General features: G+C 36.7%; 1 protein-coding gene across 5 annotated transcripts in view; it reads right to left on the bottom strand.

Annotated features, from left to right (window-relative positions):
• MTFR1 (mitochondrial fission regulator 1) overlaps positions 1 to 23,635 on the bottom strand; it is an 85,826-nt gene that overhangs the window by 44,354 nt on the left and 17,837 nt on the right. For 4 of the 5 annotated variants that reach the window (XM_025870644.2, XM_073892833.1, XM_073892832.1 and 1 more), the window contains 2 exons: positions 10,136 to 10,278; positions 3,814 to 3,912 (listed from right to left, as the gene is read on the bottom strand). In XM_025870644.2, coding sequence (XP_025726429.1) covers positions 3,814 to 3,912; positions 10,136 to 10,201 — 165 coding nt within the window. In that variant the 5' untranslated portion in view covers positions 10,202 to 10,278. Of the gene's footprint in view, positions 1 to 3,813; positions 3,913 to 5,667; positions 5,755 to 10,135; positions 10,279 to 23,635 lie in introns of those variants that run through there. The other variant, XM_025870646.2, reaches the window with a different exon arrangement.

Below are 23,635 nucleotides of genomic sequence, written 5' to 3'. Positions count from 1 at the left end.
AAGAAGACATGCAAATAGCCAACAAACACATGCAAAGATGTTCAGCATCACTCATCATGAGGGAAATGCAAATCAAAACTATAATGAGATATCACCTCTTACCTGTCAGAATGGCTAAAATCAAAACACAAGAAACAAGTGATAGCAAGGATGTGGAGAAAAGGAACCCTCGTGCACTATTGGTGAGAATGCAAACTCGTGCAGCCACTCTGGAAACCAGTATGGAGGTTCTTCAAAAGTTAAAAAATAGAACTACCCTACAATCAAGAAATCACATTACTAGGTACTTACCCCCCAAAATACAAAATCACTAATTCAACAGCATACATGCACCCTGATGTTTATAGCAGCATTATTTACAATAGCCAAATTATGGAAGCAGCCCAAGTGGCCATCAACAGATGAAGGGATAAAGAAGATCTCTCTCTCTCTCTCTCTCACACACACACACACGCAATGGAGTATAACTCAACCATAAAAAAAAAAGAATGAAATCTTGCCATTTGCCAAGACATGGATGGAGCTAGAGAGTACAATGTTAAGTGAAATAAGTCACAGAAAGACAAATACTATATGACCTCACTCATGTGGAATTTAGAAAACAAAACAAACGAGCAAAGGGGGAAAAAAAGAGACAAACCAAGAAAGAGATTTTTAACTATAGAGAACAAACTGATGGGTACCAGAGAGGAGGTGGGAGGGGGCATGAGTGAAGTAGGTGATGGGGATTAAAGACTATACTTACCATGATGAGCACTGAGTATTGTACTGAATTTTTGCATCACTATATTGTATACCTGAAACTAATATAACGCTGTATGTTAACTATACTGGAATTAAAATAAAAAACTTAATTGAAAAAAAGTAAATATGAAGGGTCTAGAGATCCCATTTTAAGTGTAAAGTAGCCAACTCATTTCTAGCACTCACAAAGTATGGAAACAAGCTATGGGGTTATAGGCATGTCTTTTTCAAATAACACAGCGAAGAACCACTGAGTGCTTTTACATGCTTTTTTACACTTATTACTTTATTTTATTCCTAGCCCAATATTCATTGGGTCCATTAACTGGATGAAGGTGTAAATAAATGTTTTGGTCTGTGTTCTGGTTTCTGATTCTATAAATCCAATTTGTAAAATCAGGGAGTTGAATTACTTGAATAGCAACTAAGTTAATTTTCTATTCAAATGTAAGGTGGCAATAACAACAACAGAATCACTAGCACACTTATATTATACACTAATTATGTACCAGTTATTATACTCAGGGCTTTACATAGATTATTTTGTCTAACCCTCACAACAATAAGTAATGGGCCCATCTTGCCTATCATTATTGGATCAGTGGATGACAGTGAAAAGATGGTGTGATCTAGAAGGAACCATACTGAAGCTTAAGATTTCAGAGGTAAAACTGTTTTGAGGGTGACAGAGTCGAGGTGTTGGCTATGAGTGTGGGCAGCAGAAAAGAAATGGAAGCTAAAGCCAACAGGAATATAGGAAGTAAAGAATACAAAACGCCAAGTTTCAGATAAATCCTCTAAAAGACTGATATTACCTAGAACACTGGAGGGACTGGTTTTGACTACCTAACTCCTGCTTCTGAAATGACTCACGAATGTCCTATTTGCAAGTTTAAGCCATTTTTATTTTTGTCTCCTGAATATGGCCCCATAATGGTGTCTACTCTCCCTGGGTCCAACTGTGGTTCCCTAGTTCCAGACTTTCTATACAATTTACTAATGTTGGACTCCTTAGAGAGTCCAAATACATTCCATATCAATCAAATCCCTAAAGGAGCCAGAAAAATAGCAAAAATGCATTTTCAACTTTATTACTCTAAATTGCATGTTTTTAAAAATTCCACATTTCTTACTTTACTGATAGATGTAGTTAAAATATAATAGAAGATACAGCAGATTTAAAATATCTACCTAGCAGATAAAACATTCATTTTAATATTGATCTCGGGGATGCCTGGGTGGCTCAGTGGGTTGGGCATCTGCCTTCAGCTCAGGTCATGATCCCAGAGTGCTGGGATCAAGTCCCAAATTGGGTTCCCTGCTCAGCGGGGAGCCTGCTTCTCCCTCTGCCTGCCGCTCCCACTGCTTATGCACGTGCTCGCTCTCTCTCTCTCTGGCAAATAAATAAAATATTTAAAAAAATACTGATCTTGAATTTGAAAAGACCCAGTATGCTGTAAAATCATCTGGAAATAAAAATCTCACTATAAACAAATGCCTTCCATCTTCCATTACATTCTCAAGTAGGTCACCAATCTTTCTCTTACCTTACCCCTCTCTCCTATGTTTATCCATCATTATTCAAAAGCAGCTCCTACACTAAATCTAATAGTCTTAATTCTGCTCATACCTTTTTAAGTGACTAATAACACAGAGAATCTCTCCACTGACTGTCAAGGCAGATTTGGATTGTTACTAAAAAATTCTCGATTATCTTCATGTCCTTCCATGTCTCTAGCTACATGAACACAAATACTACGCCAAGTTCTCCTACAACTAGGTTAAGTGGATACTAAGTAGACGAAAAGAAAATTTTAATCAAACTGAGCAATCAGAAAAAAGTTAAAAAGCCCTAATTAACACAGTAGTTATTTGAAGGAAGCTGGCAAATGAAACAATCAGCAATTTGTGTCTAACTGAATTGAATTCTCAGAAATTGTGCTTGAGTCACCACCACAGATTTCTTTATTTTCACTATTTTTTTAAAGCCTATAGTTTGATAAAAAATTACTTCTTGGAAAGTTCCATCTGTCACTTTCTAGACTGATGCACAAAGGTTTTGCCAGTCAATTTGCAAGCAGGATTATGAGCATAGTAATGACAACCTTGTTAATCAACCTGAACAAATGCTAATTTCTACCACTTAGGAACAGATATTTACCTCTATCTACCAGGAGTGCTGATTTAGGAGTAAAACATAATTATCAAATAAGCTTGCAGGGACACTACTGAGCTTTTGAATTATGAGTTAAATACATCTTCCACATTGCATATGCTAATCTATTATTTAAAATTGGTACAGATATCTGAACTTTACATTCTTAAATGTTGAACTGAAAGATTCTGCAGTATTACTGTTGTAAAGAATTACTGAAAAACAAGAACACGTCTAACACTATTATAACAATAAGGAACAAAGCCCAAATCCAGAAAATAACAATTTATCTCCAAGCAAAGAACAGAGTTGCTCCTGATTTGGTGCTATAAGAGAATCTTAAGACCTGTGCATTTAAAAGTATTCCCAAGTCAGGGTTTCACTATCTTCTCATTCAGAGAACCACAATTACTTCTTTGTCTTGACACTTGCCAGTCGCTGCCAAGGCAATGGTTCCTACAATTAATGCTAAGCTTTAAACCAAGGATGAAGAAAGCAACTTATGAGGCAACCCACAGAGATATCTTAAAAATAAACTAGGGGAACAGAATGGCTGTCCAAAGGAGAAGGTACAATGAAGAAAACAAAGGTGGTACCTGAAGCTTCCTAAAGTAACATAAGGCCATGTTCAAGGTCACCTGGGAATTAACTGCTTGGCTTATTATATGCTTCTACAAAGATGTATTCTATGTATTCTTAAGAAGGATTAAGTGTCTTAAAGAGCTTTAAAAAGCTTGAATAATACTTCACAGAGGAAGTAAAATTAGAAAGACTTTACTATGGTTTTATTGCCTTTTACTGACAGTAGCATCAATAGAGGGAAAGGTTCAAAAATACTTTTAAAGCTGTCTTGCCTATTTGTATTTCTAATGCACATATTAATATAAAATTTCAAAATATATAAAATACAGTACCTGAAACTGAACTCTTGGGCACTGGATCAGAGATAAATTAGTACCAATTTTCCTTACGATACTTCGAGATGAACCATACGGCTTCCCAGACCAAAGTACCTGAGGAAGTAGGAAAAACCAAAAGTTTAATTACAAGAGTTATAAAGGTTTGTAGTTTGTTACTACAAAGCACTGGACAATTACTTGCACAACATGTTAACACGTTAATTATGGAATCAGAATGCTCTACATGTTATGGGAAATGAGCTAATATTTCTCAATTAAAAGTTGAAGAATAAGTATAGCTGGTTATGATTAACACAATAAAGTTTAATATAAGGCATTATATTAAAAACAGAAGAATAATAATTATAAAATAATACATTTGGAGTAAAAAATTGCTTTTTCATTAGGTTTTCATACTATTCTGCAAAGGAAACACTATTTTTACCTCCTCTGCTGTATTTTGAGTTTTAAAATTTTATATACAAATTTTTTTAAAACTCTGAGCTACTTTTGTTATAATGCACTTTTCAAAACAAAAACACATCAGTACAAAGTTCAGAATCTGAATTTGTACCATTCAGGGTGCTTCACTTTGTTTGCTACACAAGAATGTCTGGTTAAAGGTAAGTGGGGGCCAAAATCCAGTTGCACTGCATCTTCCTGTAAGGCCCTGTCCCAGGGTAAAGGTATCTTTTTCCTAATTTATACAAAGGTACTGAATGGGCTTGTGGTAACCCTAACTAGCAGAATTTCTCAGATGAAATCATAATACACACAGGACATTATGTTATGCTTTACACAAAAACAAACCCCCAAAGCAAAAAGCGAACAAAAAAAAACCACACATGTAGAATGTTAAATCATTATAAAGTACCTTGAAACTTCTCCCCAAGTATATGATTTTTCCTTAAAGAGAAAAACTATCCATCTGTTTTGAGTGCTACACTTGAAAGCCTGGACAGAGAGGTGGTATGCTATTAAAAGCAATTTAAAAAGAAAAGAATGAGAATGATATGACCATTATACTTAATTCATTAAATTTTACATTCAATTATATCCTAAAACTAAATAAGTAATACCAAATCAGCTGGCATGTATTCTGACCAACAGACACTGACCCCTTTTTAAAGTCATTCCATTGCCATTCTAATTTAAAGAATGGAATTACCCTAACATATGCAGTATGAACAAGGGATAAATGTTATTGTAAACAGCAGTGGCTCCAACACATAACCCAAATTAGATGTTTAAACCATCCTAAAAGCATGCACAACTTGTAAAATGAGCACAGAAGTAATCTGACTTCTTAGATTTTAGCAACCCAATCCAATTAGAGGTTAACAGTTGGGCTCAAAGTGAGGATCAGGGGGGTATATATATAATACCTCTGGTATATGCCTTCAGCTTTTATATAATTCACTATTAATATGTTCAAAGTTTCAATGACTATTACCTAGGAGAATTCAGAAAGTACTATAACCTACACTGGCTACTATAACCAATAAAAACTGTAACTCTTGCTTTGGAAATATAAACTAAAAAGATGGTACAGAGTGGAAAATAGGTCAGTAGAAAGATAAGAAGACATCGATTTTGAAATATGAATACTAAACAAAGAATATTAAGAGGCAAAGCTACTGTGAAGCTTAGAAGAGAATTACCTGTAATTCAGGAATGCAAATCATTCACACCAATGATCACAACTTTATCACACGACTAATGTTAATAACACGAGGACCAAGAGAAGAAAAACATCTGACTAGACAAAAATGGGGAGCATCACAGTTTTACAAATTCAACATAAAAGGCCAAGAAAAAATAAGAATATGGGCAAGTAATTCTAAAACACAGTATTTAAGCAAACTCTACCTTATACATGTTCATAGGTCTTAACCTTTTAAAAAGAAACCCACAGGGCAATAGCACCTATACCATTCCTTCTCCTCTTGAATCATATTCAGTCACAAGTCAAAACTCTATGATGTATGTGTAGTGGAACACAGTGCATCACAATGTGACAGTTACAGAATCTAAAGTGAATCTCCCATCCCTCCAGTATGCAAAGATCTTAACTGGAGATGAAGAGGATAAAAAATTCACAAAGAAAACTTTGGAAAGGATTTGCCAAGGTCAGGAACTAATGTTTCTGCCAATTTTTAGCATTCCTTGCTATGCATGCTTCAGGGCTAAGTTTCAACTATTATCTTCCCATCTGCTTAATATCAGAAGGAAAGAATACCAGGTGACTTCTACAAGAGAAGTTGGCCAAAGATTCAGCTTTTACTTTTAAGGACTAAGTAGACTATTTAGGCTTCTTATACAAAGTTTTAAAGGAAGTAAAAACAGATTGCTTTATGTGATTTTTTTCAAGTATACACAGCAGACTGACAATGTTTTTCTATTATTTGTGAATTGCACAGCACTTAGCACCAAGAAATATGAGGAAAGGTCTATGTAAGCTAAAGACTGGAATATTTAGAAGCATTGTAACTTTTACCTGACTATAGGAAAAAGAGAGGGTAAAGAGAAGCTAACTTCCAGGAACTCTAAAACTAGGTCCTACTTTATTTTTTCTATTCAGCCCTCATGGAGTGGGAGAAATTGTAAATGGCTGTGAAGAAATAATGAACAGATGGTACTGAAAAGTCACCATCTGTGCACTGGGAGACTGTAAGGCCCAAGTGTATCTCCTACCCTAACTGGTGGCTGAACTGTTGTCTTGTCGGTATACAGAAGGGAGACTTCCTCTAAAGATAAACTGTCATTAATATTTTTTCAGATGTTAGAGAGAGGGAAGGGAGAAAACTCACTTCTAGACAACTGGATTTCGTTAAGAAATAAGAATTCAATTCCCCTAGAAAATAATTAAGTAACTATTATTATTAAACAGAAAAACTCTGCTTTGCTTTATAATGACTACTGACAAATGATCTAATAATGAATGTGTGCATGTGTTTGCACGTCTGTGTCTAGTAATGACAGTCCATAACATTTAGAAACAGGGTTTGAAAGTGATGACAGCAAGGAGGAGGAGGACAACAAGAAAGCAATTTATTCTTTTTTAACACTGCGAAACGCTACTGTAGAAGTGCTGAAGTGTGAGCCTGGAATCTGAAGCCATCATCTGTCTCATCATGACGACTGTCCTCAAGTTTCATGTGGTAATTCATCTGTTACAGACCAGTTTAATCTAAATTACTATTTCAGAGGTACCATGTAGCAGGAAAAAGTACAAATTTAATTCTAAATAAATATATTTTTCTCAAGTTAAGCTATTTCATACTAATGCAAGGGTCTTCATTCTGGGGTCCACGTATCCCTGAAATTACGTGCAAAATTGTGTTTATATGGTATTTTTCTAGAAGAAAGTCCATACCACTAATCAAAATTTCAAGGAGTCTAAGACACAACAAAATACAAATCCTTAACTCCAAGGGAACCAGGGGAAAATTCAAAGTGTGTGTTGGGGAGAGGGGCCAGATAGGAAGATGAAACTCTGTAACAATTTCAAAATCCCCAATTAAAGACAACACTTCCCTCAGTTCTCTTCTTCCTTACTCTAAACTCTTAGCATCCAAAGCACAAAAGGAAAACAAAGTTACAATTCTTAAGTATTACTGAAAATATATTACTAATACAAACTAGATATTTGCTCTGACTGTGGTTCTACCTGTAAAACAAAGTGTTGTTTTACTGAACATACATAATTTAGGCAAAAGAATTGGATACAGTAAATCAATCAGTGACAGCTATTACAGTGGTGCTGATGTGTACAGTAAAATACAAAGAGCTAATCATCAACAGTTGCTCTAATGGCAAAAACAAAACCCTAATCTCAAAGCTGCACTTTTTCTTTTTAAGCAGATAAAACATACAAAGGATGAAGGCAGTTTCTACTTGGAATACTTTCAAACATAGTATCAAGTTCATTATCAAAAAATGGGGAAAAATGGGAAAATATGTATTTATTACTGAAAGGGAGCAAAGAAGTTTTATTTTCAGATGACCAAAAAGTAAAATCTTGGTAGACTATACCTTTTTACACTTAGGCAGCACACTAAGAGATCTTAGAAACTAAATAATTCCAAAGTATCAAATCGCTTTATGTTAAAAGAAAACATTTCTATATAGATTTTCAGTTAACTGATTAAAGCTGATGATTATATGAGGGTGCCTGGTGGCTCAGGCGGGTAAATGTCTGCCTTCGGCTCAGATCATGATCTCAGGGTCTTGGGATATGGGATAGAGTCCCGCATTGGGCTCCCTTCTCAGTGGGGAGCCTGCTTCTCCCTCTCCCTCTGCCTGCTTCTCCCCCTGCTTGTGCTCTCTGTCAAATAAATAAAATCTTTGAAAAGGAAAAAAAAAAGTTGATGATTATGTTACATAAAAAAAACCAAAAAACAAAAAACAATCTTTTTCAGTTGCTACTAATAGGAAGGGCCTTAATTGTGATTACAATATAGGGAGTAAGTTAATGCTCCGTTACCTGGTCCATTTTTTGATGAAAGGCATCCATTTTACCACTCAAAATGAACAAAGCTACTTAAATGAACAAGCTAAATAAAGTGTGTTATCTGTTCCTGAAACGAACTTCTGCACTTCAGTCTCAATCAATATTAGTCACATCTGCCTGACTTGGGGCGGGGATGGGGGGGGGATGACAGAGCAAAACCATAGAAAATTAACCATTATTGAATGTAACTATACTACATACAAGCCACTGTACTAGGTGTTTCACAGTCATTTAATCCACAGGCTAACTCTACAGTATTTCTTCTTATAATTTGTGGATGAAGAAAGTAACTGGGAGAGACCAATTTCAGATCCAGAGTTGTTTGAATCCAGGATCTATGATCTTTTCAATAAATTACACTTTTTTTTTTTAAGATTTTATTTATTTATTTGACAGAGAGAGAGACAGCAAGGGAACACAAGCAGGGGGAGTGGGTAGAGGGAGAAACAGGCTTCCCACCAAGCAGGGAGCCCAATGCGGGGCTCAATCCCAGGACCCTGGGATCATGACCTGAGCTGAAGGCAGACGCTTCATGACTGAGCCACCCATGCACCCCTTTTTCAATTATTATGTTTTTTTTAAGTAATCTCTATGCCCAACCTGGGGCTCAAACTCATGACCCTGAGATCAAGAGTTGCGTGCTCTTCAGACTGAGCCAGCCAGGCACCCCTCTCTTAAACTATATTTCTTACTAAAATTGGAAAGAAGAATCATAAATTGTAAAGCTTGACATTTTGGGAATTATAAATAAAAGCTTCCCATTTTTCTGGAAGCAACAGAAATTATTTTACTGTCAGTACTAAAATGTTAATCTACTCTCTCTAGCCAAATGATGCTAAATAACAAATGAGAAAGGCGGTATAAGCTGCATTAAGTGAAGTTCAAAACATAGAAAAATGTAATTGAAAAAGATGAAAATACTATTAACTTCAGAAATCATTTTCCTATTGCTTATCCTCAACCTAATAATCTCAAAATTATGCAGCTATTAAAAACGGTAATTTCATTTGGTTCTTTGCTTTTTATCTCCAAGGAAAATAGATGTAATTCTGGAGGGTTGGGAGATTCAAAGTTTGACTTTCTCTTAACAAGACATGAAAAGACACAAAAACAAGAGTAAAAGTAGTACATTAAAAAGTATACCCATATTCAAAAAAAATACATGTATATATACATATACACCCATATTCAAATTATGTAACCTGCCTGTATCTTTAATAAAATTGAATTCCACATTACTAAGGCAAAATATTGAATGTGAAAATGAAAAACAAATATTCCACAAAACATGCCTGGCACAACTACTGCTCTTAATAACTTTACACTGGATCTTTAAGAAAATTATGTATCAGTAGAAAATACTTCAAATAGTAGCAAGATCAGAACATCTTTGGCATAGAATATTATACCAATCTTTTCTTCATATCCATAGTTGTTATATTTTCAGAAAACATGACTTACCTTTTACCTTAAAAAGTCGTATGATAAACTACGTTATAACAGCATTCAATAAGTTCTACAACATTCAGAGTTGTCAAGTGTTAGTCAAACATATTTTATCCAATGATTTCTATATATATTTCTCTTTCCTCACTACTAACAAATGCATTGTTTTTAACAGTCACATGAATACTGGTACATTTTCAATGTAACCCAAAATGTTACTCCCGTACTTAGGATGCTAGGTAAAGATTCACTTCTATGACTTAAATAAACATACTGAATTTAAAATGTTGGTCATGTATAGATTCATTTTACTTTCTCAGAAAAAATTCTTAAAACATATACATGTCTGGACTTAAAAAATTAATTTGGAGCACTCACCGATTGCATGCTTACTCCAACCTGTTGAAAAACCATCCTAATTAGGCGCTTAATCCAGCCAAGCATTTAGATGGCAAAGTGTCTCCAAATTTGCATTTCAAGTACTTCAGGCATACATAGCAGCACATGGTCCAATAAGCACACTAAAATTTTAAAATGCAAATACTAAAATGAAATAATTGTTATTTAGAATCTTTACTGTCTGCAACATGTCTCACAAAGTCTAGTCTAAAACATTTTAAAACTTTGTGTGTACTTAAGAGAAAACAATTTTGCCCCACACTAACAGTACAGTATTTTTTTAACTATCTTTTTCCAGCCAGGGTTTTAGTTGGAAGCAATAAAAACCCACTGTGGCTAATTTAAGTAGAGAATGTTTTTGTGAAAAGATATCTAGGTAACAATCTTAAAAGAACCTGATGTATAGCTAAGGAAAGACATTCAGGACTGGGGCAGAACTGGTCCTGGGAAGACACCATTGCAACTGCTTGCTCTGCCACCCCTGACACAAGAGTCTTCCAGTTCCCACTTTTCTGCCTCGCTGGCTCCTAAGTTGCTGTCCATACTGGTGGCATTTGCTTGGCCAAATCTACCCACCTATAGTTACAAGCAGATTCTGCCTCCCACCAAAAATCATAAAGGAATCCCAGAAATATGGTACAGCAATTTAGATGCTAGAAGATCAAAAAAGACAAAAGTTCTTCCACAGTATAGGCACTATAACCCCTACCTCTCACCTCCTCCCCCATCAACATATGACACATCTGATAGAATTAAACTGTTAACTCATCATACAGCATAACCCAGTTTACTGGAAGTGTTGGTCTCCAATGAAACAAGGAGTTTGAACAAAACTGCCAATGTGCTGCTTCCTCATCAAGGCAGTCTTGATTAAATACAAACAAAACTGCTAAACAAAAACAGTATACTTAGTAAAATATTTGATTCACATTCTGATGCAAGTTCATCCCTTTAAGGACCAGAAACACTCTATGGTCTACACTTTACGAACTTCATGTACAACTCGGGGACGGGGAGATAAAAGGTGCCACAAATACATTAGACCCTGGGTGAAACATGAACTGAAAAGAGCAAAGTCCTAATGACATATCTAGGTATGTAACAATTTTTTTTTTTTTAAAGATTTTATTTATTTATTTGAGAGAGAGAGAATGAGAGATAGAGAGCATGAGAGGGAAGAGGGTCAGAGGGAGAAGCAGACTCCCCGCTGAGCAGGGAGCCCGATGCGGGACTCGATCCCGGGACTCCAGGATCATGACCTGAGCCGAAGGCAGTCGCTTAACCAACTGAGCCACCCAGGCGCCCCGGTATGTAACAATTCTAAGCACTGGCAGGAATATATAATTTATTGATAACTGTGAAATGGTCATGACTAGAACTTCGGTGAGACAGACAGATATACTATAGTGTTACCAACATCTATTATTGCTTGTAAGAATGTATACTCTGAGAGTTAACGGGAAGAAAAATAGCAAAGGTCCAAAAATAATGTCAAAGCTGGAAATGATGGGACAAAAAAACTAGTCGGAGGAAAAAAGGATGGTTTTACACAGGATTTGAAAACCTATCACTTTTTTTAAAAATGTGATGTAACTTACACAGAAATGTTTATCACTTTTACCTGTTCAGCTTCATGAATTTTATATATGTATAGACCTGGGTAACCACCACCCAAATCAAGACATAAAACATTTCCCAAACCCCAAAATCTCCCTATTGAACTACTATTCTAACTTTTACGAGCTACTTTTTTGGTGGGAGTTTTGCCCACTGTATATACTCTTTTGTATTTGATCTCTTTCACTTAACAATGTCTGAAATTAATCCACATCGTTTGTATATCATAGTTCTTTATCGTTGCTGTGTAGTAGTAGTTCACCACATTACTATACCACAATTTATTTACCCAATTTACTGTTCATGAACATTTAGGTTGTTCCCATCTTTTATCTATTACAAATAAAACTGCTAAAATAATTCTTGTACATAGCACAGTAATGCACACATAACAATTCATTTCTCTTGAGTATATGCCCAGGAGTAAAACTGCCAGATTACACGATATACATACAGACAGTTCCCAACTTACAAATGGCTCAACTTATGATTTTTTGACTTTACAATGGTGTGAAAGCAAATACACATTCAGTAGAAACCATACTTCAAATTTTGAATTTTAATCTTTTCCTGGGCTTTTGATATGTGGTAACTACTCTCACGTGATACTCAGCAGCATCAGTGACTGCAGCTTCCAGTCAGCCACATGATCACGAGGGTAAACAACTGATACTTACAACCATTCTGTACCCATACAGCCATTCTGTTTTTCACTTTTAGAACAGAATTCAACACGTTATAGTAGATTCAACACTTTACTATAAAACAGGCTTTGTGTTAGATGATTTGCCCAACTGTAGGCTAATGTGTTCTGAGCACATTTAAGATAGGCTGAGCTAAGATGTTCAGTAAATTAAGTGTATCAGAGGAATTTTAGAGTTACAGTATCTTCAATTTACAATGAGTTTATTGGGACATAGCTCTATCATCAGCCCAGGAAGATCTGTACAGATAAGATATATAGCTACATCTTTAATAGAAACTAACATCTTTCTGAAGCTTTTGTACCAATTACACTCCTGTAAGCAAGTCAATGAAAGAGATCCAGTCATTCTACAATCTCTGTCAATACTAGGTATTGTCAGTCTTTTAAATTTTACCCATTCTAGTGGGTTCTTTACACCTTTGGGGGGGCATTTGGGTATCTTCTCCAAAGTGTCTTTTGCTTATTTTTTAAAAGGACAGCTTTTTTTAAATATTTTAAAATTATTTTTGACAGCAGGGCGCCTGAGTGGCTCAGTCGGTTGGGCGTCAGACTCTTGATTTCAGCTCAGGTCATGATCTAAGGGTTGTGGGATCGAGTCCTCCGTAGGGGTTCTTGCTGGGTGTGGAACCTGCTTGGGATTCTCTCTCCCTCTGCCCTCCCCCACTGCTCATGCTCACACTCTCTCTAAAAAAAAATGTAATACATAAATATAAAATTATTTCTGCCAGGAAGAGATGTTTTACAATCTGCCCTAAAGATCGGAGAGCACAGGCTTAGATAAAGGAGATGAAATCTAAGAGTGAATGACTAAGAAGCCAGGATAGAAACTTCAGGAAATACTTGAGGAACTAGCAGGAAAAAAATAAAAGCCCCTAGGGAAAAAGACCAAAGGGTACCAGAAAAATGAGAGAAGTGTTGTCATCAAAGAAAAAAAAAAAAGGAAATTTCAAGAAACGAAATGGTCCTCGTTAAACAGAAAAACACAAAAAAGCAGTCACTTAGTCAGGTGGTAGCCTCCTACTGCCAGCCTCTCCTCCAAGCTTCTCCACTGTGCTCTCTAAAACCTTCCTTAAAGGTTAAAAGTCCCCTCCCTTCCTGAACTGAAACTGGGCTGGCCTTCTCAAATAAGCTGCTTGCTTATTCTCTCACACTTTCTATCAAAGCTGTTCCAATCAGTCACTTCTCTAACCTCTTTTAAAAACTCTTTCTCAAAGGCAAAACTAAAGGGACAAAAAAACAGATCAGTGGTCACCAGGGGCTAAGGTGGAAGGAAAAGTTAATTAACAAAAGAGCACAGGGAAGTTTTAGGAACATGGTATTGTGGTGGTGGTGGTTTCACGACTATGCTCATCAAAGAAATGTTTGCCCAACAGTGAATTTTGCTGTACACAAATTAATCCCTCATTAAAAAACAAAAACAAAAACAAAACCTTTCCTTTGGAAGCACAGCTTTACCTACCAGCCTCTGCTGCTTATAAGGGTTGACTCAAGGACACTTAAGTCATTCTCTACATTCTCTATCATTTAGCTATGACTCTAGCAAAGTCATCTTCTCTATTCCACGTCCTTCCCTAAATTGAATTCCGTGTTTTGGCCCCATTAGCACTAGTAAATCATAAATATTTCATATTTACCAGTGCTAGATGATTCACAGAAATGATGCATCCAACAGAGTACTGTGTAAGTCCATTCATATAAAGATCCAAAATGGGTAAAATTAAAAGTAAGCTAACCATAGATTAGGGATTTTTTTTTCCCCAAGTTTTATTTGTTTTACTGTTGGAGATAGGGGTACCGACTGGTAGGAGGCCTGAGAAGGATTTCTGAGGATGCTGGCAATACTCTATCTCTAACACAGAGAAATACTTAGGTGTGTTTATTCTATGAAACTGCAGGAGAGTTGACAATACTGACTCAATCTTTAGCCCTCCATCTTGTTCATGTCCACTTGCTCAATGACCTGTCTTGTGGTTACGTGTTCCTGGCCCCTTGCAGATTAATATACATACCTTAGAAATACCCATCAAGGAGGCTTGCTTTGGCCTCCCATGAATCTGATGGCGCCGTAAGGTTAGCTGTCAATTAACTGCCTGTAAGCCTTCTGATCTCACTATAATACCCTCCTGCATGTACCCTCATTCTATAACATCTAGACTAAGATCTGGACTTTTCAGAGAATAGCTGCACAGATGTCCAGATTGTCATCCAACCAATCCTGTCAGTAAGTTACCCTGAATAAAACCCTGTGTAAGCTGTATGGAGTTGCCTTCTGTGTTTTTCAGTCCTAAGTGCCTTCTCAGTTTGGAGGATAACTTTACAGTCCTTCCCTTCACCTTCCAATAGAAACTTATCAAGATGTACCTTTACATACTTTTCTTAATGTAAGTTATGCTTCAAATAAAAGCTTTAAAAACACACATAGCCTTTGACCAAGTTATGCAACTCTGAGGAATTTCTCTCACAGAAATAAAAGCATTATACATAAAAATACATGTATAAAGATATTGTCTACAGTGGTTTTTCTACTCACAAAATTGGGATCAACTTTAAGTGTTTGTCAATAGAACTGTTAATTACTCCTTTTAGAAAATATTATGCATCGGGGCACCTGGGTGGCTCAGTCATTAAGCATCTGCCCTCAGCTCAGGTCATGATCCCAGGATCCTGGGATGGAGCCCCATGTCGGGCTCTCTGCTCAGTGGGAAGCCTGCTTCTCCCTCTCCCACTCCCCTGCTTGTGTTCCCTCTCTTGCTGTCTCTGTCAAATAAATAAAATCTTAAAAAAAAAAAAAAGAAAATATTATGCTTCTATTAAGTGACAGACCAGATGGTAATTACACCTGTGGTGAGCACAGCATAATGTATAAAGTTGTTGAATCATCTTGTTGTATACCTGAAATTAATGTAATATTGTGTGTCAACTATTCTCAAATTTTTTAAAAAGTGAAGTCTATGTAATGACTTGACAGCATATACATGATACAGGAAGAATATGTTAATTATGATTTCATTTCTGTAAAAAACAAAAATCCTCAAGTTTTTTATTTACAGAAAGATACACATCAAACTCAAAACTGGCAAGAGAGGGTAGAAGTGAACTTTTCTTCGAATAGTTTGCTTTTCATTTCAAAACAAATTCTAGAAGTTAAAAAAACCAAATACCTCACCTTCTAGCTTTCCCTCACATACTCGTCTGCCCTACTTGGTCCATACTGAGACCTTCAGTCTCTTCTCCCCTGCAGTTTTCATCAACCTAATCAATCCCTTCTTACCTTCACTTTCTTCTACCCCCTGCAGCCAAAAATCACTGGAACCACTCTTTTGTCACTATTTTCAACTCCTTGTTCTACAGTTCTATTTCTTTTAGAAGCCAGAACCTGATTAATCCAGCAGGCTACATGTTCTAGAATTGGGCTGTAGAAAAATTAAGCCTCACATTTTGATGTTGCTACAAATATTCTACCTCTGATCTCAAATGGGTCCTCACTGCTGTCTAGCATCCTAGGAAAATACTTTCTTACTCTTGCCCCTCTTCCATTCTCCAAGAAACTTTTTCAAGCATTCTCCATGCTACCCAAATCTCTCCAACCCTTCCTCCATCATTTCTCAGCAGATGACCAAGCATACTACTTCAAGTAAGAGAAGTCATCTGACAGGAACTCCCTCAACATCCTGCCACTCCACATGCCATACACTTACCTACACACCTATTCTGTCCCCCATTCTCTCCTGTCCCTCCTTCTAACTAAGTGCTCAGGATTATACCCCCTCAACTCACAGGTCTCATTGTATCAGCTCCAATCCGCATACATAAATTCTTTTTCTTGTCACATGTCAACTTCAGTCACATGACAACTTCTGGTTTCTCCCATCTGCTCTCAAACCCAAGAAATCCAGAACCCAAGTCCCTAATCTTCCTCCTAAATCTGCTGCTCATGTGTTCCCTACCTCAGAAAAGGGCACCCATATTGTCAGTTATTCCTTCTTTCTCTTTCATTCTCTACAACTGAGTTTATATTTCCTCCAAAATATATCAGATTCCATTTCCACTGCTATTGTATTCCAGTCCATTACAGCTATTCTAAGCCTGTACTATCATAATCACCCCCCACAAATTTTGTTCTCCCCTTTCTATCCGTTCTCAGTACCGAAATAAGTCCTTTATGATCTGGTCTCTGTACTTTCCTAACCTCTGTATCTTTCACACTCTACTCTTTAATCCAGTCATACAGACAATTCTAAAAATTAAACAGGCTCTCTGGACTTTTCTTTTATCCAGTATTCTACCTCTCTACCTCTGTATCAAGCTAGCTCCTACGCATCCTTTATTTCAGCTTAGCTATTACCTCCTCCAAGAGGTTTTTCCTGATCAACCAGGATTAGGGCCCTCCTGTATGAAGTCTCCTAAACTGCACACTACAACAATGTACCTAAACTGCTTATCTTCTCCACAGTACTAAATCACCGTAAGAGCAAAACTCTTATTCATCACAGTGACCCCAGCACAATATATGGGATATAACAGTTACTAAATTAATAATAGAATATTAAATGACGGGCATCTAAGCCTTAAGCCAGTGCCTTTTCAACACTATCTCAATTGTAAACAGATATCTGAGAAGAATTTATAACTGAACTACATAATTTCAAACTATCCTCCCATGAGGTCAAACAACAAAATATGAAAATCATCTATTTGAAAGCATCAGAGAACTATCAAGGCAGAGAAGTATAACCAGGCCAAGAGATGGTTCCTTGAAAAGAAACAAAAAGGACTAACCTCTAATGAGATTTACTGAGTAAAAAGAGAAGACACTTATAACCAGTATTAGGAATCAAATAGGGGACAACACTACAGATCACAGAGGCATTAAGAAAATAATAGAAGGGGGGCACCTGGCTGGCTCAGTCAGTCAAAGGATGTGACTCTTGATCTTGGGGTTGTAAATTCAAGCCCCATGTTGGCTATAGAGATTACTTAAAAATAAAACCATAAAAAAAAAAAGAACAAAAGGCAAAACAAAGCTATAGTGCAAGAAGTTACAATGGTGGTTACCTATGGATGGGGGCGAGTAATAGTTGGAAGAGAGCATAAAGGAGTTTCCTAGAGTGCAAACAATTTTCTATTTCTTAATGTGGGTGGTGATTACATGGATGTTTGGTTTGTGATAACTCATTGAGTTATATATCCATGTTTGTTACATTTTTTGTGTTACATTTTTTATGTGTTATACTTCAAAATAAAAAAGGCTTAAAAAAAGATGGCTAAGAATCAAATTGCATTTTGTTTTCTAGGTTCTGTATGAATACATATATAATTTAACTTCAAGAATTTTATGATGATTGGGTGCCTGGGTGGCTCAGTTGTTAAGCGTCTGCCTTCAGCTCAGGTCATGGTCCCAGGGTTCTGGGATCAAGCCCCGCAACCGGCTCCCTGCTCTGCGGGAAGCCTGCTTCTCCCTCTGCCCACTCCCCCTGCTTGTGTTCCCTCTCTGGCTGTCTTTCTCTCTTGTCAAATATATAAAAATCTTTAAAAAAAAGAAAAAAGAAGAATTTTATGATGATGGTGTAAGCTTGAGGCTAATCTACTTTGATGCAGACTATAAGAAACAGCAAATTATTTTGGGGAGGGGAAACAGGTAGTTGACAGGGCCGAAGAGAAAATCAAGACTAAATGAAAACAGATAAACCCTGAAAACAAACTTTCTCTTCCCTCCACAAATACTATGAAAATATACAATAGTGTACAGAGTTAGACCAATTAACATTTACAGTAATCAAATCAAAGATGACACAAAATAACATTGCTTTCAACAAATGCAGCATATGTTTTTGGGATAGTTATAATAAAAATAGCTTATGAGCAGTAAAGAGTTTCACAGTAACCCTGTTAGCAGTAATAACAAAGTTGTCATTAAATTTAAAATGCCAAAAACTGGGGCGCCTGGGTGGCTCAGGCAGTTAAGCGTCTGCCTTTGGGTCATGATCCCAGGGTACGGAGATCAAGCCCCACATCGAGCCCCACATCAGGCTCTCTGCTCAGCAGGGAGCCTGCTTCTCTCTCTCCCTCTGCTGCTCCCCCTGCTTGTGTTCTCTCTTCCTGTCAAGTAAATAAAAATCTTTAAAAAAATAAAAAATAAAAATTGAAAAAACAAAATAAAATGCCAAAGACTTTAAAAGCTACAAGAGTACCCTGGAGCTTATTTTTATAAGGTCTTTGGGAACTATTCAAGGAAATGACCATTTAATTATCTTTACAATAGGAGAGAAGAGAATGACCAATTTATAGTGGGAGTGGAGGGCATCTAAAAGGATTAATAGAACATTCTTACTCACTTGACTAATTTATTAGAATAAGGTTTCCTGTTCTCAGAATACTAAAAGATTAATCTACCAATGCATCCCAAATGACAATCTACATTCTAGTGCCAACACAATGATGCAAAAGAAAAATAAGGACCATGAAATAAAAAACAAAAACCTATTCAATTTAGTCACTGTCCTTTAGAGAATATATCCTTCTTACATTTTGGTGTAAAAGTACTTTTCTTTTAGGATATAGGGACAGTAGATGGATGTTACATGATTTTTCAAAAAATGTCCTTACTTGTAACAATGAAAAGTTGTCAATCCTATGTCAACACCCTGCCCTACTTTCTGAAAATTAAAACTTAAAATTCAAATCTAGTGACCACTGGTACACTTCAGTCTGGTTGAGACTTTAAGTCAGGCAACTTTACCACATTATAAGACAATGATATATAGTATTTGACCCATTGGTACAATTTATTGGCAATTATTTAGAATTAATATTCTATAATGTTCATGCAAAATTAAGTACAGGGCTATATTCCCAGCACCTAGCACAAAGTCTAATATATAATAAGTCTCACTTTTTTCAGTCCACAAATGAATAAATCTCATGACCTATACTGTATCTTTTTTTTTTTTAAAGATTTTATTTATTTATTTGACAGAGAGAGACACAGCGAGAGAGGGAACACAAGCAGGAGGAGTGGGAGAGGGAGAAGCAGGCTTCCCACTGAGCAGGGAGCCCGATGCGGGGCTCGATCCCAGGACCCTGAAATCAGGACCTGAGCCGAAGGCAGACGCTTAACGACTGAGCCACCCAGGCGCCCCTACACTGTATCTCTTAACAACCACCAAAAAAACCCCTTATATTAAAAAGTCTAATAACAAACTAATTAAAACATGATGAAAATTCTTTCAAGTAAAAGTGTTTTACATACGAAATTAAATTTCTGATAGACATTTTCTGTAACATTTTTAGAGGTCACCTTCTCTCTCGGATACACAAGAGGTTAGAGCTAGTCTTGTATTTCCATTTGAACTAAGAGTATACCATTTTCATGCGAGGATCTCTGAAATGTAACCCTACAATGAATGACACTATTAAATATATTCTTCTTGAAGTATTTTTATTTTAAGCATTCCTGGGTGCCTGGGTGGTTCAGTTGGTTAAGCAACTGCCTTTGGCTCAGGTCATGATCCTGGAGTCCCTGGATCGAGTCCCGCATCGGGCTCCCTGCTCGGTGGAGAGCCTGCTTCTCCCTCTCCCTCTGCCTGCCTCTCTGCCTACTTGTGCTCTCTCTCTTATCTCTGTCAAATAAATAAATAAAATCTTTAAAAAAAAAAAAATATTTTAAGCATTCCCATGCAAATGAACTAAGTACTGCGGTATCAATTTTAAAATAATCTTTTGAAAAGACTGTTCAAATATCTTAAGTGATCCTGAACATCAGTAGAAACAAACACACACACTACTTGGAACTCAATTAATATTTATCACTAAAAGTGCTGTCCTTGAGCCCACCAAAGTGATGAAAATTCACTATAAAGGTAATTTTGGTAAGTTATATAATAATTACCATCCACTACATATTATGTGTATAAAAAATTTCCTTAGCAGCAAAACGTAGTAAATTACACCTTTGTAAAATAAATATTTTTTTTTGGTGGCTCAGTCTATGCGTCTGCCTTCGGCTCAGGTCCTGGGATAAAATAAAGATTTTTTTTTTAAAAACTGAACGGTATTTACTGAGCATTAGTGTAAAAAGAGAAAATTCAGAAGCAAACTAAATGTCCATCAATAAAAAAATAGTTAAAACAAATTCAACATATCCATTCTAAGTTTATGGCTATAAAAACAAAAAGTTATACACAAAAAGTTTTGGGGCGCCAGGGTGGTTCAATCGTTTGAGCCTTTGGCTCAGGTCATGATCCCAGGGTCCTGGGATTGAGCCCCGTGTCGGGCGCCCTGCCCAGCGGGGAATGTTCTTCTCTGCCCCTCTCCCTGCTTGTGCTCTCTCTCAAATACATAAATGAAATCTAAAAAAAAAAAAAAGTTTTCATAGTAAGATACATGAAAAAAGTTGCAAGCTAACATATATATATATGTGATTCCATTTTTATGTGTGTGTGATTCCATTTTTAAAAAAATAAAACAAAGCACAGAGGGGCGCCTGGCTGGATCAGTCAGTAGAGTATGTGACTCTTGATCTCGGGGTTGTAGGTTCCAGCCCCATAGTGGGTAAAGTCATTACTTAAAAATAAAATCTTAAAAAAAAAAAAAAAAAAAGCATAGAAATAGTGACCAAACAGATAACAGTTTAAGTCAACTAACTTTTAAAAAAATAATTTAACTTCGGCCCAAACAATGTCTATGTAACCACTGCTTATTATTTCAGGACATTTTTCCCAATTCACTTTAAAAACTTAACTATAGGTACCACTCCCTACCACAGCCCAAAAAGATTGGGATAAAGAGATATCTCACCTAAAATAAAAGTTGATTCCAGTTCCACCTAAAATCATTTCTCTAGGAAAGCACCTACTACATTGCCAGTACACATTATATATAAAATCGATAGTTACTAGCATATAAAAATTCCATTTCAAAAAGTCACTAATCAAATTTCTTGCAGGTTAAAAAATAATCTTATAGTGTTTTACATAATATATGTATATATTAAAGAATGTATCACGATGCATCTTTTTTTTTAGTCATGGAGACTTAATTTAACTTTCCTATTTGAGTTCACATTTTAATCCACCACTAACTCACCAGTTATAAAAATTAATGAAAAATTAAAACCAGTTGTATAAACTAATCTGTTAAATGGTAACAAATGTTTATACAATTTATTTGTAATAATGAGTTGCAGATTGGCTAGCACCGCAGGATCATAAGTTAAGGGATTGTTTCAGAAGTGGCACATGCTGGTCCCTGAAACTAGAGCCCTGAGTATTCTTCCAGCTGACACAAATATTTCATTTTATTATCCATTCTGCAGAATTTAAGTAATTAAGAAACCAATCTGCAACTTGTATGTAACAAATGATTACTATCCCTAATGAATATAAAGTGCTTGTAAATCAAGAAGTAAAAGATCAGAAAAGCCCAAGAGAAAAACAGAAAAAAACATAAGCAGGCATTCTGTAAGTGGAAATACAAATGGACAATAAACATGAAAAAAATTTTAATGATCTCACTAGTAATCAAATAAATGTTAATAAAACTGTCATCTCTTTTTCCCTATCAACTTGGCAAAGATAAAGAAGGGGACAACCCAGGGCACCTGGGTGGCTCAGTTGGTTAAGTGCCTCTCAATTTAGGCTCAGGTCATGATCTCAGGGTCCTGAGACTGAACACCATGTCAAGCTCCATGCTCAGAAGGAAATCCGCTTGAGATTCTCTTTCTCCCCATCTACCCCTCCCCTCGCCATGTGCTTTCGCTCTAAAATAAATAAAAATAAATTTTTAAAAAGGGGTGGATGGGGCACCTAGGTGGCTCAGTCGGTTAAGCATCTGCCTTCAGCTCAGGTCATGATCCCGGGGTCCTGAGATCGAGCCCCACATCGGGCTCTCTGCTCAGCGGGAAGCCTGCCACTCCCCCTGCTTCTGCTCTTTCTCTGTCAAATAAATAAATTTTTTTTTTTTAAAAAAAAGGAGGCTCAGAGGCACCTGGGTGGCTCAGTCGGTTAAGTCTGCCTTTAGCTCAGGTCATGATCCCAGGGTCCTGGGATTGAGCCCCACATCGGGCTCCTTGCTCAGCGGGGAGCCTGCTTCCCCCTCTGCCTGCCACTCCCCCTGCTTGTACTCTCTCTCGCTCTAATAAATAAATAAAATCTTAAAAAAAAAAACTACATTTAAGAAGAAGCGGGGGGACAACCCAGTATTGGTACAGGCATGGCCCAGTATTTCTGACAGGCATCCTGGCACTACGTACATACTAGCAATTTCACCTCCAGAAATTTGCCCCACAGAAAAAAATCTGACACTGACGAAAATGTGAATAGAAAAGCTGTCCTCTTATTATAATAGTTTAAAAAACTGGAAAAGAAACCAAAACGTCTAACAAGAGAGACTTGTTTATCACAAAGGTCCTTCATGCATACCTTGAAAGACTAAGCAGACATTAAAAAGATGGATTTTAAGTCCTGTGAGCTGGACTCTGGCAATAGGAGGCTCCTTATCCTATCCCATCCTAGGAATATGCATTTCAATTGCCTTCCTGCCTCCCAGAAATTGCCCTAAAGACAAAGCCTTGAGACAGTGATGTGATATTGGGACCATCTAGGGATTATATATGACTGAACCCAGTTAAGGCCCCTATATGAAATTTTCAAGATTTGGCAGGCAGGTGTGGAGACCTACTGTCTTGTGGCTTCTGAAGACAAGCCTAGTAAATTTAAATTCCCTTGCTCATTAAACCTACTACCTACAAATCTGGAGGGCTTGCCTGTTTCTTCAGTCTCTCACTGCCCTCCAAGTAACACGGCTGGTTTCAGATTACAGTCAGGAAGTTCCCAAGGAGCTTGTGAACCAATAGCCACAAAATAGTCCATTTAAATTTATTTCCAACTCCTTTCAAATGTAAAAACCACTCTTAGCTCACATACAAAAACAAACCTCAGGCCAGCATAGGCTATTGGGCCACAGTTGGCCAACCTCTTGCCTAGGACTTACACTAAAACATTATCAGTGGTTTATCCTTACATGGTGGAATTACAGTGACATATTACGTTTATCTAAACTGTGTAATGTGTATCAGTGGTACATAACATACAAAAGAATGGTTGACTAGCTGACAGTAGTTAACATTTCAAAGAGTAGCAATACAGTAATAATATTCA

The sequence above is a fragment of the Callorhinus ursinus genome, unplaced genomic scaffold (assembly GCF_003265705.2).
Source record: "Callorhinus ursinus isolate GAN/ISIS: 27379988/994484 unplaced genomic scaffold, GSC_fseal_2.0 scaffold5, whole genome shotgun sequence".
In the NCBI taxonomy this organism is placed as follows: domain Eukaryota; kingdom Metazoa; phylum Chordata; class Mammalia; order Carnivora; family Otariidae; genus Callorhinus; species Callorhinus ursinus.
The sequence above is the reverse complement of the archived record's forward strand: the minus strand, read 5'-3'. Positions and strand labels throughout refer to the sequence as shown.